Consider the following 21,266-nt stretch of genomic DNA (forward strand, 5'->3'; position numbering starts at 1 on the left):
CTTTGCCATGACCTTGCTCTTGTAATACTCACTTGAGTATATCAGTAAAAAGAAGTTAATTAGATTGAGATGAGTAAAGTAAGTGATATTCGTGTGCTTTTCTAGACCAGGGTCAAAGTATTCATTATGAACATACTCAATGTACAGTTATACTATCTAGTAAAATACAACACTTGAAGTAAGTCACTTGAAAAGTATATATAACGGTTAACATTTAAGTTCATGAATATAAAATATCAATAGTCTGTTGTGATTATTATCTTTTTCACACACACGGATTTAACATCATTTATTTTTCATGTTTTATATGTATATATATATATATATATATATATATATATACTGTATATATAAAGAGAGAAAGATTTTTGTGTTAACACTGGCAATAAAAGTTTCGGATGTGAGCAAAACGTAAGTACTGTAAAATGTTCAAGTAAAGTGTTGTATTTTTTATTTCTTTATGCTTGAATGACGCATCAATATCACATTGTTGAGCTCACAGCAGGATTTCATATGGAATGACATACAAGCAACACGTGCAAACATTATAACAGAGTATTTACATTTATTCACACCTCATTATAATAATAGATAATCTGTTTAACACACTTTTGATGAAGCAACAACAAAGGAATACGCACCATAATGAGTGACTGTAATAATGTATGCTGATCATGTACTTTAGAGTTAATAGTGATAGTTTTAAATTACCTTATTATGTGCATTTCATAATGGGATACATTTAACGATCAAAACAGGGATTTTGTTACCATGTTGCATCTGTAAAATCTCAAGCCTACTCGAGTGTGCTAAATGTTTTTTACTTTTAAAATAAGTTGACAAATTGTTAATGAACATCACTGACATAGTTAAATTGTCATCAAAGATGAGTGTTCACGGTTAGATTCTGACAGAAAACAAACATAGGAAAGGGTTGTACAGGAACCAGTTGATCATCAGCGTCTGTTGCTATAGCGACCACTGGCAAGGGACTTGTCCCCACTGTGACTTGTCGATGACATCACCTCCTCCAAAAAGCTCTTGGTGTTGTGGATGCTGCTCCCTCCCAGGACGATGCGGACCCCCGGAGTGCTCCGGTTCAGGTTGTAGACGGTCAGCGCCTCCTCGTACGTGGCCCCTCCGATGACGAAGACGACGATGTCCTGCGGTCTGTCTCGAAGGGTGCTCGCCCCCAAATACGGGAACTGACTGTCCTTGAGGCGACCTTTGATGAGCTGATCCACGGTGTCATGAAGCAGTGGCTGATGCTGCGTGTAAACGTTCTCCACCCCTTTGAGGCCTTTGAAGAACTGTTTGGTGATGGCCACGGCGTCCGTCGGCGTGATGAGGTCGCTTCCTCTGACCCGCTTCCCACCGTACTCCACCACGCCCTGGACCATCTTCCTGTGACGTTCCGAGACCCCTTTCCTGCTCAGCTCCTCCATCAGCGCGGGCAGGACGCTGTTGCTGTGCCTCTCGTATCGAAGGGCGTACAGACTGACGAGTCGCACGGCGTCCAACTCGGACAAGCGTGGGTTCTGCAGGAGCCGGCGCACGTTCTGCTGAGCACTGGAATGGTCGTTCTGACAGGCGAGTTCCTGCTCGACCTCTGAGACCTCCATCAGTTGACGCTCGGCCACCAGGCGAGACAACTCGCCGACCACCGTCACGTGTTTGGAGACGGTTCCCGACATCTTCTTGAACTGCGGGTAGTTGTCCACGAAGGCCTTCATGTCCGTGATGGACTCCAACTTCTGTTGACCCTTCGGCCTTTTCTTTTGGAAGTCCTCCATCAGATTTTTGATATTGGTGCCGATTTCACCGAAGTTCAAATACAAGTTGTTGGCGTAGAACTCGTCGTTCTCCGCCGACAGCACCACCTCCCGCAGATCTTTGTTGATGCCGGGCACCCGGGAGAGGTCGATGCGGTTGTTGTTGAGACCCAGCTGCTCATGAACCATCGCCTGGTACGTCCACTGGTTGAGAAGAGGAGTGATCGAGTCGTCGCTGCGATCCAGGATCAACAACAGAGGCGGCACTTCGGTCTTTCTAAAGTCAAACAGCTCGTACTCTTTCGTGATGATCTGCTTCACGCTCTCGGCCAGACGCTTGGACATGTCGGAGGAGAGCTGGTAGCGGATCATCGGACATTTCTTGAGCGCCAGCAGGACCGACGTGAGACCTTGGGTGCAGCGGTGCAGCATGGTGGCGTCCCAGCTGCGACCCTTGGACACGCCCTGCAGGTTCAGGGAGAACAGGTGAGGGTTGACAGCGATGAAGTCCCCGTAGAACTCCTGCACTTCAGCCACCACCTCCTGCTCGTCCGCCTCCGCCAGAGCCTTGACCTCACTCTTGCTGATCACGTTGCTGAAGTAGATGAAGTAGACGCTGTATTTTGGGTTCCGCAGCTCATGGACCAGATGCTCCACGTTCTCCTTGGTGGGTCTCAGGTAACATATGGCCTTCAGGTGCTTCATGCTCTCCCTGTTCTGAGAGTCGATCCGCTCGAAGAGATACACCTCCTTCTGGAGGATCTCCGACTGCGTGTAGACCACACTCACGATGCTGGTGGTCTCCTTGTCCATGAGCAGGACCTTCATCCCCGGGCCGCTGCTCTCGATCATCTTGGAGATGTACTGCTTCACAGCCAGCGTCACGTTCATGGCGGCGGCGGATTGAGAACCACAACAACAGACAGAAGCAACAGGCGGTCGTCGACTGGTTCGGTACGCTTGAATTGTTTACATTAAACAAAGGCAACGTCCTTCACGAGTAACTCTTCCTGAAATGTTTTTTGGAAAAACAGTCAGCTGAGGAGCGAGCTGTCGCAGGGAAAAACTACTGCGTCTTCCTTTTCCGGGTTCTCTCATGACGTCATGCGTGAGTCGTCTACTCGTGGTTGTCTGCAGAGCGCTGATAGGTCAGGAAATTATCAAAAAAGTAAGCAGATTCCTAAATATATTTTTTATTAATTAAAATGTTTCAGGGGTAGTGTAAAGTGTCCCCAAATGCTCTATTTGAAGTTTAATTACACATAATAGATTTTCTTTTTTAAGTAACTGCGTGTTGTGACGTCATCAATATGCGGCGGCAGCAGACACACTTTCTGTCCCTACAGAGCCTTTGATAATTCTAATAAACGCCGACCTTAAACACTCGAAAATCATGTCAACTGCTATGAATTTTGGGGCAAAAAGCTTTAAGCCACGGGCACCAGAAAAAGGCGCATTTCCTCTGGATCATTTAGGTGAGCAATATTGTCTAAATGACGCCGACAATGACATTATTCAGGACAATGTCAACACAACAACAACAATCTCCTCGATTTCCTGTTATAACAATCAAGCTTTGATGTCCATTTATGTATAGCCGGACCACTCTCGTATGACTTTAGACTACTGTATTCGTTAATAAAATGATGAAGTTAATACACAGCCTGCTGTTTGGATAGTCGTTTTAAACTCCACCTTTAATTGTAAACAATAGAAAAACAAACATTCTCAACATTGATGGCACCTTTTGTCCTTCCACAGAAGCCAGGAACAAATCGTTATTCTTTTTCTGTCGTTCCAGGAGAGTGTAAATCCTTCAAGGAGAAGTTCATGAAATGTTTGACAGATAACAAATCCGACAACTCCAAGTGCAGACTGCAGTCCAAAGAATATCTGGAGTGCCGGATGGACCAGTAAGTTAATATACCGATGTCAATATTTATATAGCACTCTTATTATAAGATGTATTTGTTTCTAAATTCTAGCCAGCTGATGGCTAGGGAGACGCCGGAAAAACTGGGATTCAAAGACCTGATCGATTCTACTTCCAGTCAAGCTGACAAAAGCTGACCTTTCACCGCTGTTCTTGAAGAGTTCTTCTGAACCTCAGGGCGAAGATCAATCTACATAAGAAGAGCCTGTAAATAAAAGTAATTTAATTTTTTTTGTACAAATGAGAATTTCTATTAAACAATATAAACGAAGAGTCATGTACTATAACTTCTTGATGTACAGTTTACCACAAGTAATGGTAACAAAAATGGGGCAGAATTAGTTGGTAAGCTAAAGAGATGTGAAATTTATTACGTTCAGAACCTCTTCCTTGCTTTCATTCGAACGTGATTGTAGGATTTATCACCTGAATATAATTCTTAAAACTAAATAAAATAAAGACAATTGAATGTGTAAAATGTGTGTTTTTTAAAACCACCTTTATTTCTTAGTGTCTTTATGGAAATGATAAATTGTTTTAGGCCAATAATGTAAAATTGCATTCACTTTGTAGTTGAAACCACAGTGCACTCGTTATTGGATTGGCATGCAAATAATATATTGAAAGAGTAAATATTATTGATAGTATAAACTCTTTAAACCACAATTTGTTTCCCTTTTTTTATTCTGTATGGAGTAAATACACATACAATGTAATAACAATGGTGTAACAGCTGACTTGTATATTTTGTATAAGATTTGCATTCAGGCAGAATCAAAATCACAACATGGGGAACGCTGGATTGACATCAAAGGTTCTCTACAGCATGTAATGCCACCAGTATTACAGTTACGGTAAAAAGAAATCCATGCTAAAACGGTAATTGAACGATTCATTCACGTGTTAATGATCATAAAAAACATTTTACAGGAATCCTGCATTCGACCGACACTATTTTGTCAACATTTTCTTGAAAAGAGTTTACAGATTCAAAGTATTTAAGATCGTTGTAGTAGTTTTAAAATTTAAAAAGGGAATCCTCAGTATAAAGGGCAGAGAAAAACGGATCAATGAAGCAAAAAGAGTGTCATGATCTCTAGCGGGAGGAGTTGGAACTGGATCGTGATCTGTGGCGACGGCGACCTGGTGACCGAGACCTGCGACGAACGGGCGAGCGTCGCCGCGGAGAGCGAGACCTGTGCAAGGAGGTTTGAGCGTCAGAGATGACAATGCTTTTTTGGTTATTTTATTCACTTCTTCTCACCTTCTTCTCATTCGAGGTTGAGTGCGACGCCAGAGAGGCGGTGGAGGGGGCATCCTGCGTGGGGGAGGAGACAGCCGGCGAGGAGGGGGGCGTATTACTGGGGTCAGCACTGCCGTGACCGTGATCTCCTGACCATCAATCTGACCTGGGTGGAGGCAAAAACAAATATTTAACTCTGGCACAAATTATCTTCACTGTAACTTGTGTACCTCCGTCCATGTGTTTGAGGGCCTTCTCTGCTTCATCCGATGTCTCAAACTCCACATATGCAGACCCCCTGCTCAGGAATTGGTTGGCACGGTTGACGGGCATTTCAATCGTCTTAATCTTGCCGTAGGTGGAGAAGATCTCTTGAATATGTTCCTTTAAACATGTGTAATGGAAATAGGACAGATATTTTAAACTTAAAGGGGCTATATGCGGATTAAAGTGTCTGGTTCCGAGTGCAGAGTCAAGGACGTTTTAAATATAAGCTGAATCAAAGCATGATGGAGGAGCTGAACAATGGCAGGTAATCACATGGACTCATTGTGATATATTTCAAATACTGTAAGATAAATGGCCTCAAACCACTACAATTTCACATGCCTGTGTGGGAATCACAACAAAATATCATGACAATGTCTTCTGCAGACAAAACTGAAATAAAAGCTAAGCTACTCAAATGTTGGCAAGGCACACAGAATCAAGCTTACTCAGTCTTAATATCCAACTTTCAGTTTGAATACCTTGATGACGTTTCTTGTCAAGCGGCTCAGAAAAACCTTTGTTGGTTTCGGGGTTGGACTTCTCCTTCTTCTTTCTCGTTCCTTTTCATCTTTCTTTAATGATTTGGACCTGTAGAAACGTCAATGAGGACAATGCTGTGATTGAATAATGATCTTGAATCCCGGAGTTACTTTTGAAAAATGACGGAAAATTACTTGGAACGTGATCGACGTCGATTGTTGTGTCGCTGCCTGCCGGGGCTGGGTGACGATGACGAAGAGGAGGATGAAGAGCGGGAGCTGGAGGAGCCAGAGTGGCTGGATCCTGAAGAGCTGGAACCACTAGAGGAGCTGGAACTGGAACCTGAGCTGCTGCTTGAACTAGAACTTTAATGATAAAGAAAATAAAACATTAAGAAAATGCAAATGTGTCTTTTAAAAAGATGACTGTAACCCACATGGAACTCCGTGAATTTCTTGGTGTGTTGGTGGCGTTACTCATTGTTTACGTTTTGCGGCGCGCGGTCATGTGTTAGAGCAAGGCCAATTGTAGGACCCGACTGCTGATCGTTCCGGAACGAAGAATAACCGTTAAGAAGCTATGGTAGTTTAGCCTCCATCCACGCATGCAACGCCATCTTAAATACACACCTTTGATGGCAACTTTCTCTACATATGACCATCTGAATTATCCATGAGTACGGGTATTGTTTGCATGATTTTAACAACTTTAGTAACTTGTTAATGGATATTTATGGATTGTTTGTTCGGGAACAAAACAAAAGGATCACGGACATTATGGTTCAATTAATAAAGAACGAGCAGAGTAGTTGATATTAATGGTGGAATGCTGAATGTATGGACCAGTGGAAAAGGGGTTAGTAGCTGATATGAGGAAGAGAAGGCAGGAAGAGTTGTGACAGCAAGTAGCCTGTTAGGAAGGGAGGTCAGGAATATTAGATTAGATTGACGTTATTGTTGAGGATGGACTTGTGTCTTTTTATTACAGTGTAGAAAGAAAAGGGGCGGGCACAGCTTAGAGGTACATCTATGTATGGTTTAGAAGTGAAGAGAAATTCACACAAGGTTATGAACTTGGAGCTACAAATGCTGAAGGAACTGCAAAGAAGGTCAAGGAGACATGACAGTGGAATGATATTAAACAAGTTTTGTTTCGTCCCAAATCTGTATATAATAACTATGGTGGACCTGGAGATTTTCCAGGAAAATTAAAGGGCAAGAAACGGTATAATAATTTACAGATACACGGATTATTATTTCAGGTTCACATGGTTCAAAACACACACACTCATATGCACTTACCTGCTACTAGAAGCACTGCGTCTGGTCCGGTTCTTGTCTCTGCCTCGGTCTTTATCCGCACCGCCCTTAGAGGACGCAGATTTATCTTTACTTTTTTCTTTGGACTTCTCGTCCTCCTTTTTCTTCACAGGAGACAAAGCCCTGTAGAGGAAAACAAGAAAATATCTATAGCCAAAATGTAAACTGGAACAATGTAAATCATTTAATTGACATTGTTACATACATAAATGAATGGATTCTCATTAATGTGTGATTAAATATTAAATCAAGCAACACATTTTATAACTAATATGCTCTTGTATTTAGGATATGAGCGTGTTACATTCTAACAAACATCTTAGTGCTCAAATGCGATCGTGGACGGTTTACTCTCCATACATTGTAAGGAATAACAATTAAACACGTATCTTTACTCATAATGTTAAACACTCATAATGTTTAAAATGATATTTTCCATATTTCGTTCTTATCATTTCACACCAACGCATGCGCATTAATTCGGAAGATAACAACAATGTTGTACACACAGTTTACCAACGAGATAGTGTTGTAAATCTATTAAATACACACATGTTACAATCGCTAAATAATCTCTTATTTACTCACATCGCGACGCAAACAAGCAACAAGCTATAGCGGCCGCACAGCGATGACGTATGACTAATACGACGCAGTGACGACGTCACTATATACCGCAGAAAGAGCTATAATCCCTCGGTTTTACCTCATGGGGCAAACATCCGCGTATCACACTGCGCACTTAAAAAAACGTTGTTATTTTGTTTGTGAAATTAAAAATGTTTATATACAATTATTTAATGTACGATAAATCATTTCAGTTGAATAAATGTAGGCAATAGGATGAATGAGGGTGCCTGTCAGATATTATCGAGGGATTAATAACGAGGCGCGCATATGAAATGTACCGGTGACACACAGGTTTGTTAATGGTATGGTTGGAAGGCTTCAAACACGTCCTCTTCAGCTTAAATAGCCACAAGATTTTTTTGGGGAGTCCTCGTGGACGGACAGCGAGAGAGTCAGAGATGATTTCAGATCCTTCTCCCACCGCGGCACCTGACGTGACCTCGCCACGGGACGCCGAACCAAAGGAGAGCAGCAGCGTCCGAACACTGGCTCTCACCGTCTTCTCTGCTGCCATTGGAGGAACCTTCCAGTATGGCTACAACATCTCCATCATCAACGCCCCCACCAGCTACATCCAGACTTTCATCAACAGCACCTACACAGAGCGCTGGGGCACCGGCCTGGACACCTACCAGGTGACCCTTGTGTGGAGCTTCGTGGTGTCTGCCTTCTCCCTGGGGGGTCTGCTGGGGGCCCTCCTGGCCGGGGTCATGGCAGTTCGCTTTGGGAGGAAGAATTCCCTCCTGATCAATAACATCTTCATACTAGTGGCTGCTGTTTTCGTGCTTCTCAGCCCGATGGCCAAATCCTTCGAGATGATCATCATCGCCCGCTTTCTCGTAGGGGTCAACTCCGGGGTCAGCATGAACATCCAGCCCATGTATTTCGGAGAAAGCGCTCCCACGCATCTCCGGGGGGCCGTGGCCTTCTCCTCGGCGGTCTTCACGGCCTTCGGGATCTTCCTGGGTCAAGTGGTGGGGCTCACCGAGGTGCTGGGCAGTGAACCGCTTTGGCCGTATCTACTGGCGAGCAACAGCTTACCCGGGGTGCTCCAGATGCTGACCCTACCCTGGTTCCCGGAGAGCCCCAGGTACCTACTGATCGACCGGGGCGACAAGGACGCTTGTGTCCAGGCGCTCCGTCGACTCCGGGGTGGGGTCGCCCCGCTGTCCGAGCTGGAGGAGATGCTGGAAGAGAAAAACTCTGCCTTGAATTCTGGATCGACCAATAAAACGCCCTGGTCTTTGTTTAAGGATCCGCATCTGAGATGTCAGCTGAGAACCGCCATGGCCGCCAGCAGTGCCATGATGCTCTGTGGGAACGATTCCATCTACTTCTATGCCTACTACATCTTCCTCGCAGCGGGGATTCCCCCCAATAAGATCCAGTATGTCACCATCGGTACAGGAGCGTCGGAGCTGACTTCTGCAATCCTGAGTAACTTCCTGATCGAGAGAGTGGGTCGCAAGTTTCTTCTGGTTGGGGGTTACAGCCTGATGACCTGCTGGTCCGTGGTCTTCACAGTAGCCCTGACACTCCAAAGCCAAGAAGTTCCGTGGATGGAGAACCTCAGCATGATCTGTGTCTTCGCCTATATCCTGAGCTTTGGGTTGGGTCCCGCCGGCGTGACCGGGATCCTACCTGCGGAGATCTTCGACCAAACTTCTCGACCGGCAGCGTACACGGTCGCAGGATCGTGTATGTGGATCAACTTGTTCTTGGTAGGAATGCTTTTCCCCTTCATTGTGAAGGGTCTCGGGGACATGTGTTTTATTCCGTTTATGGTTGTTTGTTTGGTTTCTGCTTTGTTTTTTGGACTCACGTTACCAGAGACGAAGGGTAAAAGTTTGGCGGAGATCACCAAAGAGTTTGACAGGAAGAATAAGATAGAAACTTTCAAAAAAGGACTGGAAGTGGATCAGTACCAGATGGGAACCCCGTGCCTGTCGGTAAATGATCTGGATCCTGAGAATGCAAGTACAGCCTGAAGCAGACCTACTTGTTCTTCTGCTGTATTGTCTTCTCCAAGTGAATGTTATCCTATTTAATCAATGCTTTGAAGCGTGATCGCAAATCTAGAATGACCAGCAAAAATGCAGCAAAACCTGATGCAAGCACTTGACAAAAGATACTTTAAAAGTTTAAAGTTGATTATTTTTTTGTGCAAGAAAATAGCTTTTCTGAATTATTTATACATTTTCTTCCAAAGAAATGTCAGTTATATTTATTTTCTCATATTGTGAGCCATTTATTAACTCCAAAAAACTAAACATTTAACAAGCCGATTGTCTATTACCAAATGCCTTACCACTGCTCAGGTACACATTTAGCAAATGAGCGTCTCTGAAATGTGTTTAGTAGATAAAAACCGTTTTATCATTGAACATGACGTGTAGCATTTTGGAAAGGCACATCATACACTCACATTTAATCTACATTATTAATACATCTTTTCTAAAGAAAACATCCTCATGAAAATTTCTCAAATCCGAAATGATTTATTGTTTTAGAGATGTACTAACCTTCACTAACTTCACATATTCAAGCCTGGTGTCTTGTGAAGATAACTGATCTGTATATCTTGATTCAGTAGAAAATAGGCTTATTCAATCAATATATTGCACTTTATCTCCCAATGCTGTATTTTGATGTTCTTTTTTGACTATGGATCTATTACATTATATGAATACGTATTTATTGTTTTTACAAATTCGTCATGTTATTTTTTCTTTACAATGGAAAAAAACCCTGTAATTGTTTCTACATATTTGATGCCATAACGTTTTCTGACCAGCAGATGCCGCTACTGTCGCCATGTGATTTTTAGATCAATGGACACCCACAGTTAAATGGCAACTAATGTGAAAACCCAACTCTCCTGACTCACTCCCATGTTTCAAATGTGGAAGTCTTCCTCTCCAAGATGCAATAAGTTTCTCATCATGACCATGTTTTGAACTTATTACTTTATAAAGTTCTCCCCTGTCTGAAATCTTGGCGATTAAGAGGTTACGAGTTCATTATGACATAATAATGGCTTCACTCCTCCTCCAACCAGCTGTAATCAATCCCTGCTTTGTTTATACATGTAGACTTCCGGGATTGATGATGCGTGGTGACAATCTTCGATGCTTGACCAATCACAGCAGAGTGGATGAGTACAATAGAGGTCCAAGATCTATTTAAGGGTCACACAAAACAACACATTATTTGCCCTTTAAATGTTCAGAAACCAAAGTGTCACTTGAAAAGTCCAAACCTGCTGGAACGACACTTGTGCTTTTATTTTTCAATTATTGTCGTATGTTTTTATTGAGTGCAATGTTTTAAATTATTGCCTGAATTTGATATTTATCAAATCCTAGGAATATTTATAACTGCATGTGATCCTGAGAAATGCTTATCCTGCATGTACTATGTGAAATTAAATAAATATATTTATAATCCTAAAGTATTTTATTTATTATGCACAATAAAAATCCTGGTACACACTTTCTGCTTCTTTTTTGTGTCATTTTCTTTAATCCGAGTTCTGCTGTAAGTATACTGAACTCTATCTCATTTAGTTATGTTAGAAATTTAGATTCAAATAAGCTCATTGTAACCTTTTTTTTTAATGATGAATTTAATTTTGGATGCAATTGCTTTCTCTAGCTCTTCAAATGACAAGTGTAGGTTTCCTTTGGCAACCAGTTGTGAAGTGCTTATGTGAAGGAGCTGCATGTATAATGAATTCTCGTAAGTGCCTAAAACAAAACATACATGATCTCTCCAGCATGAATATCAAGAGAAAAATTACAAAGAGCTTGTTGCGTGATTGATTATTCTTTTCATGTTTGAAAAATGGTGTTTTTATTCTCTTTGTACCCCATTTCATAAGCACATTCAAGCACATGTTTCAATGAAAGTAACTTCACTGGAACCAGTGGTACTTAAACTTAAGAACAATATTTTCCAATGCACTTCATGGTGGTTCTTTGTGTGCCTATGAACCAATGTGCATGATGTAAAATGTTCTTATCCGAGGAGACCTGTAGGAGGATCACAAGGATTGCTCTGGTAGATTGTGATTGGCAAGTGCACATGTGCCTATAAATTGATATATTATAGAAATATTGCATGAGTTGGCTACGACACAGCGTGCGATATCACCATCTTCTGTAATCATGATTAAGTGTCTCGCTCAAACGACACAATCACATCTAGAGCTCAGATTGAAACTGCAATTTTTTTAGCCACAAGCCAACCACTCTACCATCCGAGTTATTTTATGAAAGAAATATAGACAACAAGACCGTACAAACACGAAAGAGAGTCCTATACTGTGCTAGCATTTGTAAATAAGCTTCAATATCACAGGGATGCGACGAAAAGAAAAACCTTGAAGTGCGTTGCTGCATCTGCGGGTGAATCCGTGCCAACAACTGTCATGTTCAGCAAAAAAACAAAATAAATAAATCTAAAGTCTTTAAGATCTGAGGAAGTAGACTCTAGATACACATGGTGGTCTTACAGTCTATTTTAAGATGTCTTTAAGCAGCCGTCTTTGCCATTTGTGTTCTTGTAGTTTAGAAGCGATGTTCCCTGCTGATAAGTTAGATAACTTGTCTTCGCTCGTCCCTGAGGTTCTTGTCCTCAGGCCACTCTAATGTTGTGTGTTAGATTCTCTTTCATTGGACTTATATTGCTTGTCTTTAGTTTTCAAGTAATCAGCAGTAACTGTCTTTTTTTTTTATTTTTTACGAAGAAACGTTTTGGTTTGATCAGATACTGGTGCCAAACTAATACTTTTGAAATGATGCTGAAGCTAACACTCGCGAATCACAGTCACGACTATATTTTTAAATAAATGTTAAATGTTTGTGTTTTAACAAACATTTCATCAGGGAAATTGTTACCAAAACGATGCCCCACAATCTTAATTGTTTTCTCGTCTTATTGCTACCCTTTTATGTTACAACCAGGGGCCATTAAGGTACGGTGTGTCAACAGTCTTTAGATCTCAGTTTTACGAAATAGTTTTAGTGGTTAAGTGATAACAAGTCTACAGACCTTGGCCCCTCCACTGGAATGGTGTTGAAGTTTTTACAACCACCATAGACGTATCTCTTTGTTGTCACCATTGTATATCTTGAAATCTGTTGAAGTAGTATTTTGTTGCGAAGATTGTCGTTTACAAAAGGACAATTCATAACACACACTTATGTGTCACTTGCTGATCTCTGGTACCTTTTGTCGGAATTTAAATTTTTCGTCTTCAGGCACAAGTGTCGACCTACAGCCAGTAAATTACGTTTCCTTGATTGCGTAGTTATTGCTGTGATAGATGGTTGTGAATACATATGTGGGTACACGAATGGTTGTGTGTTCTAATAAAAATGTGTAATCTTCACACATAACTAATAAATAGTGGTACAAAGCGGCGCATATTTCCCACCTGGATTAAAGGTCAATCCCAGATAAAGACTTAATTTCCTCCCGCGTCGCTGTGACGGGTCAGTCTGGGACATAATGGCCTCATCAGTTGGTTTCGATGAACTGGAGCAGACGCTACGCCTTTGATTATCATCCATTAGCCGTGTGTGGGCACGGACACAAAACACTGACGCCGTCGGATAAAGTCATTGTCTCATTTTGTGAGCCATGAAGTCAAGTCACCTGCTATTGGCTCTGTTTTTGTCTCGCCGCACAGCAACTCTGTTTGTCATAGAAACGGACAGAAGCGGCGAAAATATACTCAGCTCAGACCCCCGTCGTTTCTCTCCTCTTGAACTCACTAGCTTTTTGAAATCCACTTGTTTTTTTGATATCCTCCATCACTGACTATTGAATAGTGATGGGCTGATGAAGATTAACTGCCATCTGTGGATTTTTTTTCGATTTAAAGGCAAAAATCTATATCCATTCAAAGGTAGCGACTGGAGCTTAGTTTATCTTTGTCCAAAAAGAAACTTAAAAACTTCCTTTCCTTTCCTTTTCACCTAAAGAAAAAACATTTCTTATTGCGAAAGACGAAAGGTGACCCAGTTGAACTTTTAATTTACTGATGAAGTTAATAGAAACTGAGGGAATCATAAATTAGGCATTTATATTCACATACAACTTCTATTAAATATCCTTCAAGAGTGTAAACTATCGGAGTTTCAGGCAACTTTTTGTGATTAAAAAGCAACTTTGGCGAATTTATAAACTGTTCTAAAGATTATCCAAAGCAATAAATAATTGTTTAATTGCATAAAAGTATACATTAGCATTGGATAAATTCTGTTTGACCTTATTGATGTACAGGATCAATAACAAAGGCCCCAAAACAGAGCCCTGTGGTACCCCCTTGTAAACAGCAACATATTTAATATATTGGGTTCTGTTTTCAAAATCATTTGAAAACCGAGTAACAATCCGATAATTAGTAACCATTTCATTTCATTTCATTTTAAATATATGAGCACTTTAAACTGGTGACGAACTCGTTGAAAGATAAAGTGTTAAATGTTTAATGGGTTATCACGATGAGTGAAAACCATCACCTGCTTCTTGATGGCAGAGAGATAATGAGACTCTTCAGTTCCGTGGGATCAGCTCTCCTGCCTGCCGAGGATGCATTAAGCAGAAAAGTGGATGCATCACCAACATAATGAAGCACCTGTCCAGGGGATCAGATTCTGATTTTCTCTGGCAGCCTAGCCTGAGATAATGGAGCGGAGAAGGTGTTGATGTGTTTCCATATGTGCTGCTAAAGAGGTGACAGCTCTATTTACTGCTGAAAACCGAGTTGTAAAGGTCAATAGGTTGATATGTAAAATGACTCAGACGACAACAAGACAGGAAAGATGAAAACATGTATTTCCAATTTCCTTTAAAAGGTTGTGTTTTGTGCATTTTTTCTCAAGTGACTGAATCTCTAGACACATATGGAGGCTTTTCACTCCATTTCCATTATAGAGAATAAACCACAACGGGGAGTGAATGAAATGGACAGAACTCATTTACAATTCTGAACAGACTCAATGAATTACAAATGAAGCTCACCCCTCTTCAAAATCTTGCTGCTTATGTGAGTCTAATTCTCCATTCATTCCAAAACATATTTCACATTATAGTTGGTGCTAATTTAAAGTGAAAAATAGAGGAAAAATAATGTTTGATGAATAAATGATTCACTTGTCACATCAATATTTATGCTATTTTATCCGATTTAGGTTTTATGGCTGCTGTTTTCACAAGAGCCACCAGCTTTGCTTATAGTATACCATGCACAAATGGTTATTATTACTAACACAAGACTGTCGTTGTTTAGTTTGTTTGATTCTCAAATAAACCGATATATTCAAGTTTTACAAGTTATCCTAAAAGTGATTAAATCTGGTGGTGGTTTGTGGTTTACTCTGACATCTTCTGTCTCTAGCAACAATTGGAGGTTCCAGTTTGGTTCTGAAAATGATCATGTACTTCTTGAATTATGGGACATGCTGTGTTTGTATGAAGGAAAAAGTTAAGTGATAAAATTGATTCAAATTGTGGACTCACAGTTGGTTGCTGAAGGCTGAAAAAATTATGATATGTGAGCAACATCATGGAGCAGGATGAAATAAGTCCTAAACTCCAGTACCCAAGGAATTGCTGTAGATTTGAGAAGATGTTGTTGTTAAAGCAGGTTTCTTGTTGTCAAGATGTTGGGCAGGAAGAGTGTTTGGTGGTCTTCTAATGCTGGTAAAGATGGTTGATGGAAGGAAACGTGTGTAGTGATTATAGCCCTTATAAAAAGCGCTATATAAATAAATATTACTTACTTACTTACTTACTTATAAAAAAAGGTTACTTTTAGAATACCTTAGTTCTAGTCTATTTCACTTTAAAATTGCCTCTACGTAAGAATACCTGATTTATAGTACAAAGGAAACTATTACATTTATGTGGATGATAATTAATTAATTATTATTAATAACTATGAAACACTAGTTTGAATCAATCTCATTAACTGAAGTCACTACTTGTTTGTCGTGATTATTTGTTTTTTTACTGAGAAAGAGGCTCTTACATTGACAGTTACACACCAAAATGGATACATGAACAACGACATGAAGTTTTATAGATCTGTTGAAAAACGAGATGATGAATGACAAAAATGGGTTTCTATTGCACGTTTTATAACCGAAATTAAAGGGAAATCATCTTTCCAAATAATCTCAAATATCAATTTGCAGATTTAACCCAGACACATCAGTTTATGATGAAATTGATTGATCATTGAGGTTTCTTACGTCGTCAAAAGGATGGAAGATGATGCGATGGAGAAGCGGTTGAGGTTGAGGAGGAGGATGAAGAAGTGCGCAGCAGGAGCAGATGGAGGTGACGATGACGATGATGGTGATGAAAGGAGTCTTTCGACGAGGGGGCCAGAGTGAAGACAGCGGAAAGTGCTGGTTCTCCTTTGCAGGCTGGCAGAGATCTTCCTTGACCAGGTTGGTGTCACCGACCATGAAACGTATCTTTCCTCGGTTCAAGGGATCACAAGTCTCTGATGCATGGATCTTCTAGGCGGTGATCTTCTAGGATGTGGAACTCGAACAGACGCTCGCTTTCTTGGAAGGGAAGTAGGGCTCGCAGGTGGATCTTCCAGGAGTTGAAGTTCAGTCGGCAGGTTGTTGAAAAGCACGTGACGGGAGCTTCAGATGGCTTGAAGCATGGGTGGGTGAATCTTGACGTTGTCACAAGCACACCACATTACAGTGAATTACACTGTGGATTTATCCAACAGTCGATTGGCTGCTATTCAAGCACCCTGCTGAGTTCCTTATTTGGGGGCCTTCTCTCCTGTCCTTCTCTCTCCTTCCTCCATCACTCCGTTGCAGTTATTCGAATACTTCATTAGTCATTTCCTAACAACCCAAATTATTCTGGGATCATTCAATCTATTGGTTCTGTCTTGATTCTTTCCCAACAAACCGAGGACATTAAAATATACCTAAACACATCAATTATATGATTAGTAGAAACATATGTAGATAGCTAGTAATCATATTAATTGAGGTTTTATTGCAGGTTTATGAGACTTGATCTTATTCTTTTCATTTCTTTCTTTAGTCAAATCATACACTTTGTAATACGTAGATCCATCCACATGCATGTACACATATATACACATCTACGCATGTTTATCCATAAGGATATCTCAAGTGGGTCTTTATTCAAAAAGATCAGCAAACTAATCCTGGAGGCAAGGCACATAGTTCAGTCCATCTGTTTATTCTTCTCAAGGTAGATGAGACATCTCGCAGACTTCTGTCTCAGAGGGTCACAGATTCTGACCCTCCAAGCCCATTTTACTCCACAGGACCAGGTTCAGCGCCTATCTGTCATAGACTGCTCAGGCCGCAGATTTGGTGGTCACAGGTAAAGGACCCAATGGTTCAAGTTATATTGCAGATGGCCTTGGGCCTGTGCAAGGTTCTCTGGAATAGATCCATTATCCAGTAGGAATTTTCACAGGAAGCATGATTCACTACACATGGCTTTGCTCAGGAGGTGATGGAGAGCAGGAGTGGAGACACTATTCAAAGAATAATGATCAACCTCTAACACCATTTCTACCATGAACCGTGGCAGCTGGAAATATGGTCACTCATCAATACCAGCCGGTCAGGACCAATCGCCTCCAAAGCTCCTTTGTGTGAAAAGCTATCAAGGTATTTGAATCTGACACATGCAAAAAACAGAACATTTTATTTCCTATATAGAATCTTGGCACCTCAAAAAGGGAGATGTATGTATAGAATAATTACTATTATGGTTGTATAACTGCTACTATACGTTTGATGAAAGTAGTTTGGTCTGGTTAGTATGTTTTTTTTTGTGATATTAGGAGCAGCCATACTAACAAATAAATAATAAATAATCACATAAGACATGTTGTAACTGCAGATATCAACAGTCTCCGTATCTGTCCTTGACTCACATAAGCAAATTAAATAAATGTTGATGTTTGTTAAATGGTGAACTGGCAAAACTTTGCTAACTAAAGGCGTATTGTTCTCTATTTGTAAAGGTTCAATATATCTACATATTTTATGGATAAAGTACACAAGATAATACTTGTTCTCTGGAACATCTTTAACCCTCCTGTCGCCCTTTATTTTCCGTGTTCACCCCAGTCTCTTTGCATCGGGTTACATTCAAATTTTTTTTTTTATTTACAAAAATACACGTTACAAATATTATTTTTTCATTTGTGGAAAATCACAACACAGGTGCAACCATTGCATTTTTGCAGATCACCCTCTGGACAGTAACGAATATTTATGAGACAAAAATAGCTCCATACATTTCCAGCCCAATTGATCAAAAGTAACTGTATATATTGTTAAATGTAAACTTGTCATACCTGTCATAGGAATTACTCAGTTTTTTTATTCTAGGTTGAAAAAAAAAGATTTTTTTTCCTCCATAAAGTAAAACAAATTACAGCATTTTAAATTTTTTTTATATAAAGGTTGAACCATAGATGTAAACACACATAGATTAATAGTAAACGCAGAGGAAGTTGTGAGTTATTTTAGAGAAGATTTTAGATCTTTTTGGATAGTTTTTGATGGAGAAGATGGAGCGATGAAGAGTTCATACTAGCGAAGGACTTCGCCCATATTTTTTTGAACCATAATCTTTAGAAAGTCATGATGACTCTCACTAGTAAGATGAATAAAACATTTTTAAACTCTTGTTTAAACTGTGGTTTAAATTATATTTAAATGGTTATGAGGTTAAAATGTTTAATGGTATAATGACAACATGACAGAAGTACAGAAAACAAATCCATCATTTGTTTCCTGTTTTGAGATTGTAACTAAACACCCTCATTTGTTTGTATATATGCTATGTACACCAGCTTCAATCACACAACACAACATAAATAAAGAGACTTACTCCTCTAAGGGTTTTGACTCTGTTGCTACTTTGTTTTGCTGCTGTTATGTTGACACCATCTTGAGTTTAAATGTGTTTTTTCTACTTATTTAGCAAGTTCAACGGAAACAACTTTGTGGAGAATATAAGATAAATTCATACAAAATATGTATGCATAGTTCTGACATTGTGTCACAGACCTTTTACTTAAAACACAATCTAAACAAAGAAGAAGTATCTTCTTGGTAAATGCAATTGTAGAGAACCAAATTGGCCAAATTGGATTAAAAGGCAACTAATGTGTTGATTTAAGTGTGTCTTAAATAGATCTTGGACCTCTACCGTATCATCAGTATGTGTCTGTTTGTACAAAACTCATTTCATTCAAATATTTACATTAGAAAATCTACCTAGGCCCCGCCCACTGAAATCTTTTGGAGATTAAATCTTGTTTACAATAACCACACTCACAGTTGTCACATCTGGAAGTCTCAATCTCCAAAGGACTTGTTGTATAAACAAAGTGGGGTGTGATTACAGTTGGCTGGAGAAGGAGTGAACCCATTATTAGGGTATAATGGACTCCACTCTTGTAATGTCTCGTTCGCCGAGATTTCAGACGGGGGAGAACTTTATAAAGTAATACGTTTAAATCATGGTCATGATGAGAGACTTACTGCATCTTGGAGAGGAAGACTTCAACATTTGAAACATGTGAGTGAGTCAGGAGAGTTGGATTTTCACATTAGTTGCCTTTTAACCCTTGTGTTGTCTCAGGGTCAAGGTGACCCGGAGGCCAAAAACTGATGTATTTTTGGTATCCCTTGTGTTGTTTTTGGGTCAAGGTGAACCCTGGCTTTTAAAAATACGGGGGTCCTTCATCTTGACCCAGAGGCAACACAAGTGTTAAGAAAGAATGCATCTAAACAAAATGACAAGTGTGAAATAGCGGAGGTTGACATAATCCATATTTCAGAGGAAATTCCTTACGCTTTCTTGAATCACTAGACCAGATATGTATCCAAAAGATCCAGTAATAATGTTTGGACTGTGATTGATTTAATGGTGGTTTTAAATTAATATGTTGACTCAAACAAATGCTTGAATAAACAATGTTGTTTTGCTAAATAAATACTGTATTGAATAGTGACTGGAGGACAAACAATTGTCTGCCAAACACTGTGTCCTTGGAACAGGCTGCAGCTCAGACTCCAGCCATCTGGGCAGTCTGTTCATCACAATTGACCTCTAGAAGACTCTTAAAAGCATTTTATTGAACAGCTCTATCACTCGTTCAAGAAAGAAAGAGGTTAAGCAATGAGAAGGGATGTGAAGAGTTAAGGAGAAGATAGAATTAAAGGGAAAGCATTAATGGCCTGAAAGGACTGGAGATGAGAAATTAGGTTATTTAGTTGGGCAATGATCTGGAAACCAAAAGGGGGGTTGAGACTAGGATCTGAGGACGAGTCACCAAAACACCAGCTTTATCTTGAAGGTCAGTGAAGACGGGCCCAAACTGGGATCTAGTGTTTAGGGTAGTTGCAATGTTGGGGGAACTCACCATAGAGACAAAACAAGAAACAGCAGGAAAGTTTATTTTTATTTTTGGGCTTATTCCACTTACATTGAAATTGCCCATAACGTGCTGTGGTCGAGTAGCTCTTTAAATGTGTGACCTGTCTGTCTGACACTCTCCAGCTAGACCTGGCTTCAACCCCTCAAATCAAGACAAAAACGTTTTTGTACCATTTTATAAATATAAATCATGTTTTCCAGTTTCTGGTATTTTATATTTTGTGAATTATTTTCCTGTCACTTTTATTTGCTATTACAAGTCTAAAGATAAATTTGTTTTATTTGATGGATATAAAGTGTATTCTGTTGTTGTAAACACTTTGATTTAAATCATATCGTTAAAACATTACTTTGGAATATATACATATTTTAAGCTTGAAGATTTTTCTGTGTCCTCAATGCAAAGTTGGTACATGGCGACAACAATCAGAATCTTAATTCTTCTCCAGCTGTACGTGGACAACCTGCTGCTCCTTTGTTCCTTGCTTGCACGTTAACGTTACCTAGAACGCCATCATCACGTTGAGCATCTACTTTTATAATTGCAGATTTCATAGTTTGACAAGTGCACTCAGAAGAAAACGGACATTATATTAATTGTCTCATAATTGTGGACTGTAAGGAGAGAGCTTTTCCATTCCAGTATACACAATCACCAAGTTACCCAAACAATTAACCACATAATGACCATTAACTCATACATTACAGAAATGACGCACATTTCAAACAAGCGGGCGGTTCAGACTGAAGGGCTTTGCTGCTCATACTTCAAGTCCCATGAATTCTCACTTTGAGCTAAAATCTTAAACGACAGTGTGTCTTGTAATTGTTTCATTGTGAGGAGCTGACAGGATTAAGCCAGGAGTGATGACCCTGACCCCGAAGCTATTTGCTGGGTGCTCAAAGGACAAGCAGAAGACGTCATTCTGCAGTTATGATAAGATTATTATTGGGTTTTCTTTTACAATGTTTCGGTCACACATGAAAACAAACACCTTAAAACAATTAAATACATGCAGGATTTAAAGTGAGACTTCTGTGATTAAAATGGGTAGTTATTTTCTCCCCAAAGGCCTTAATATGTCTTGGACTCTATTGTATCATCAGTATGTGTCTGTTTGTACAAAACTCTCTTTTCATTGAAA

The 21,266-nt window shown here is 40.0% G+C and overlaps 3 protein-coding genes and 1 pseudogene across 3 annotated transcripts; 2 read left to right on the top strand and 2 right to left on the bottom strand.

The window, feature by feature from the left end:
• Positions 1-434: 434 nt before the first annotated feature.
• vps45 (vacuolar protein sorting 45 homolog) lies at positions 435-2,853 on the bottom strand. Its single transcript, XM_087784330.1, has one exon. It carries the CDS (start codon positions 2,661-2,663, stop codon positions 957-959), a length of 1,707 nt encoding a protein of 568 aa, XP_087640456.1. The 5' UTR covers positions 2,664-2,853; the 3' UTR covers positions 435-956.
• Positions 2,854-3,095: 242 nt separating this feature from the next.
• Positions 3,096-3,978, top strand: cox19 (cytochrome c oxidase assembly factor COX19). Its single transcript, XM_087784332.1, has 3 exons — positions 3,096-3,247; positions 3,574-3,685; positions 3,758-3,978. The coding sequence occupies exons 1-3, from the start codon at positions 3,166-3,168 to the stop codon at positions 3,840-3,842; spliced, it is 279 nt and encodes a 92-aa protein (XP_087640458.1). The 5' UTR covers positions 3,096-3,165; the 3' UTR covers positions 3,843-3,978.
• A 392-nt stretch (positions 3,979-4,370) lies between these two features.
• On the bottom strand, positions 4,371-7,643 carry LOC148086167 (RNA-binding protein with serine-rich domain 1-like). Its single transcript, XM_087784331.1, has 7 exons — positions 7,606-7,643; positions 7,000-7,140; positions 5,893-6,063; positions 5,698-5,806; positions 5,179-5,332; positions 4,970-5,114; positions 4,371-4,901 (listed from the first exon to the last, which is right to left on the bottom strand). Coding segments are annotated over exons 1-7 (822 nt in total). The 5' UTR covers positions 7,608-7,643; the 3' UTR covers positions 4,371-4,801.
• A 326-nt stretch (positions 7,644-7,969) lies between these two features.
• On the top strand, positions 7,970-11,033 carry LOC148086168 (solute carrier family 2, facilitated glucose transporter member 11 pseudogene; annotated as a pseudogene).
• Positions 11,034-21,266: the final 10,233 nt, after the last annotated feature.

This window comes from Callionymus lyra, chromosome 2 (genome assembly GCF_982586985.1).
Source record: "Callionymus lyra chromosome 2, fCalLyr1.hap1.1, whole genome shotgun sequence".
Lineage (NCBI taxonomy): Eukaryota > Metazoa > Chordata > Actinopteri > Syngnathiformes > Callionymidae > Callionymus > Callionymus lyra.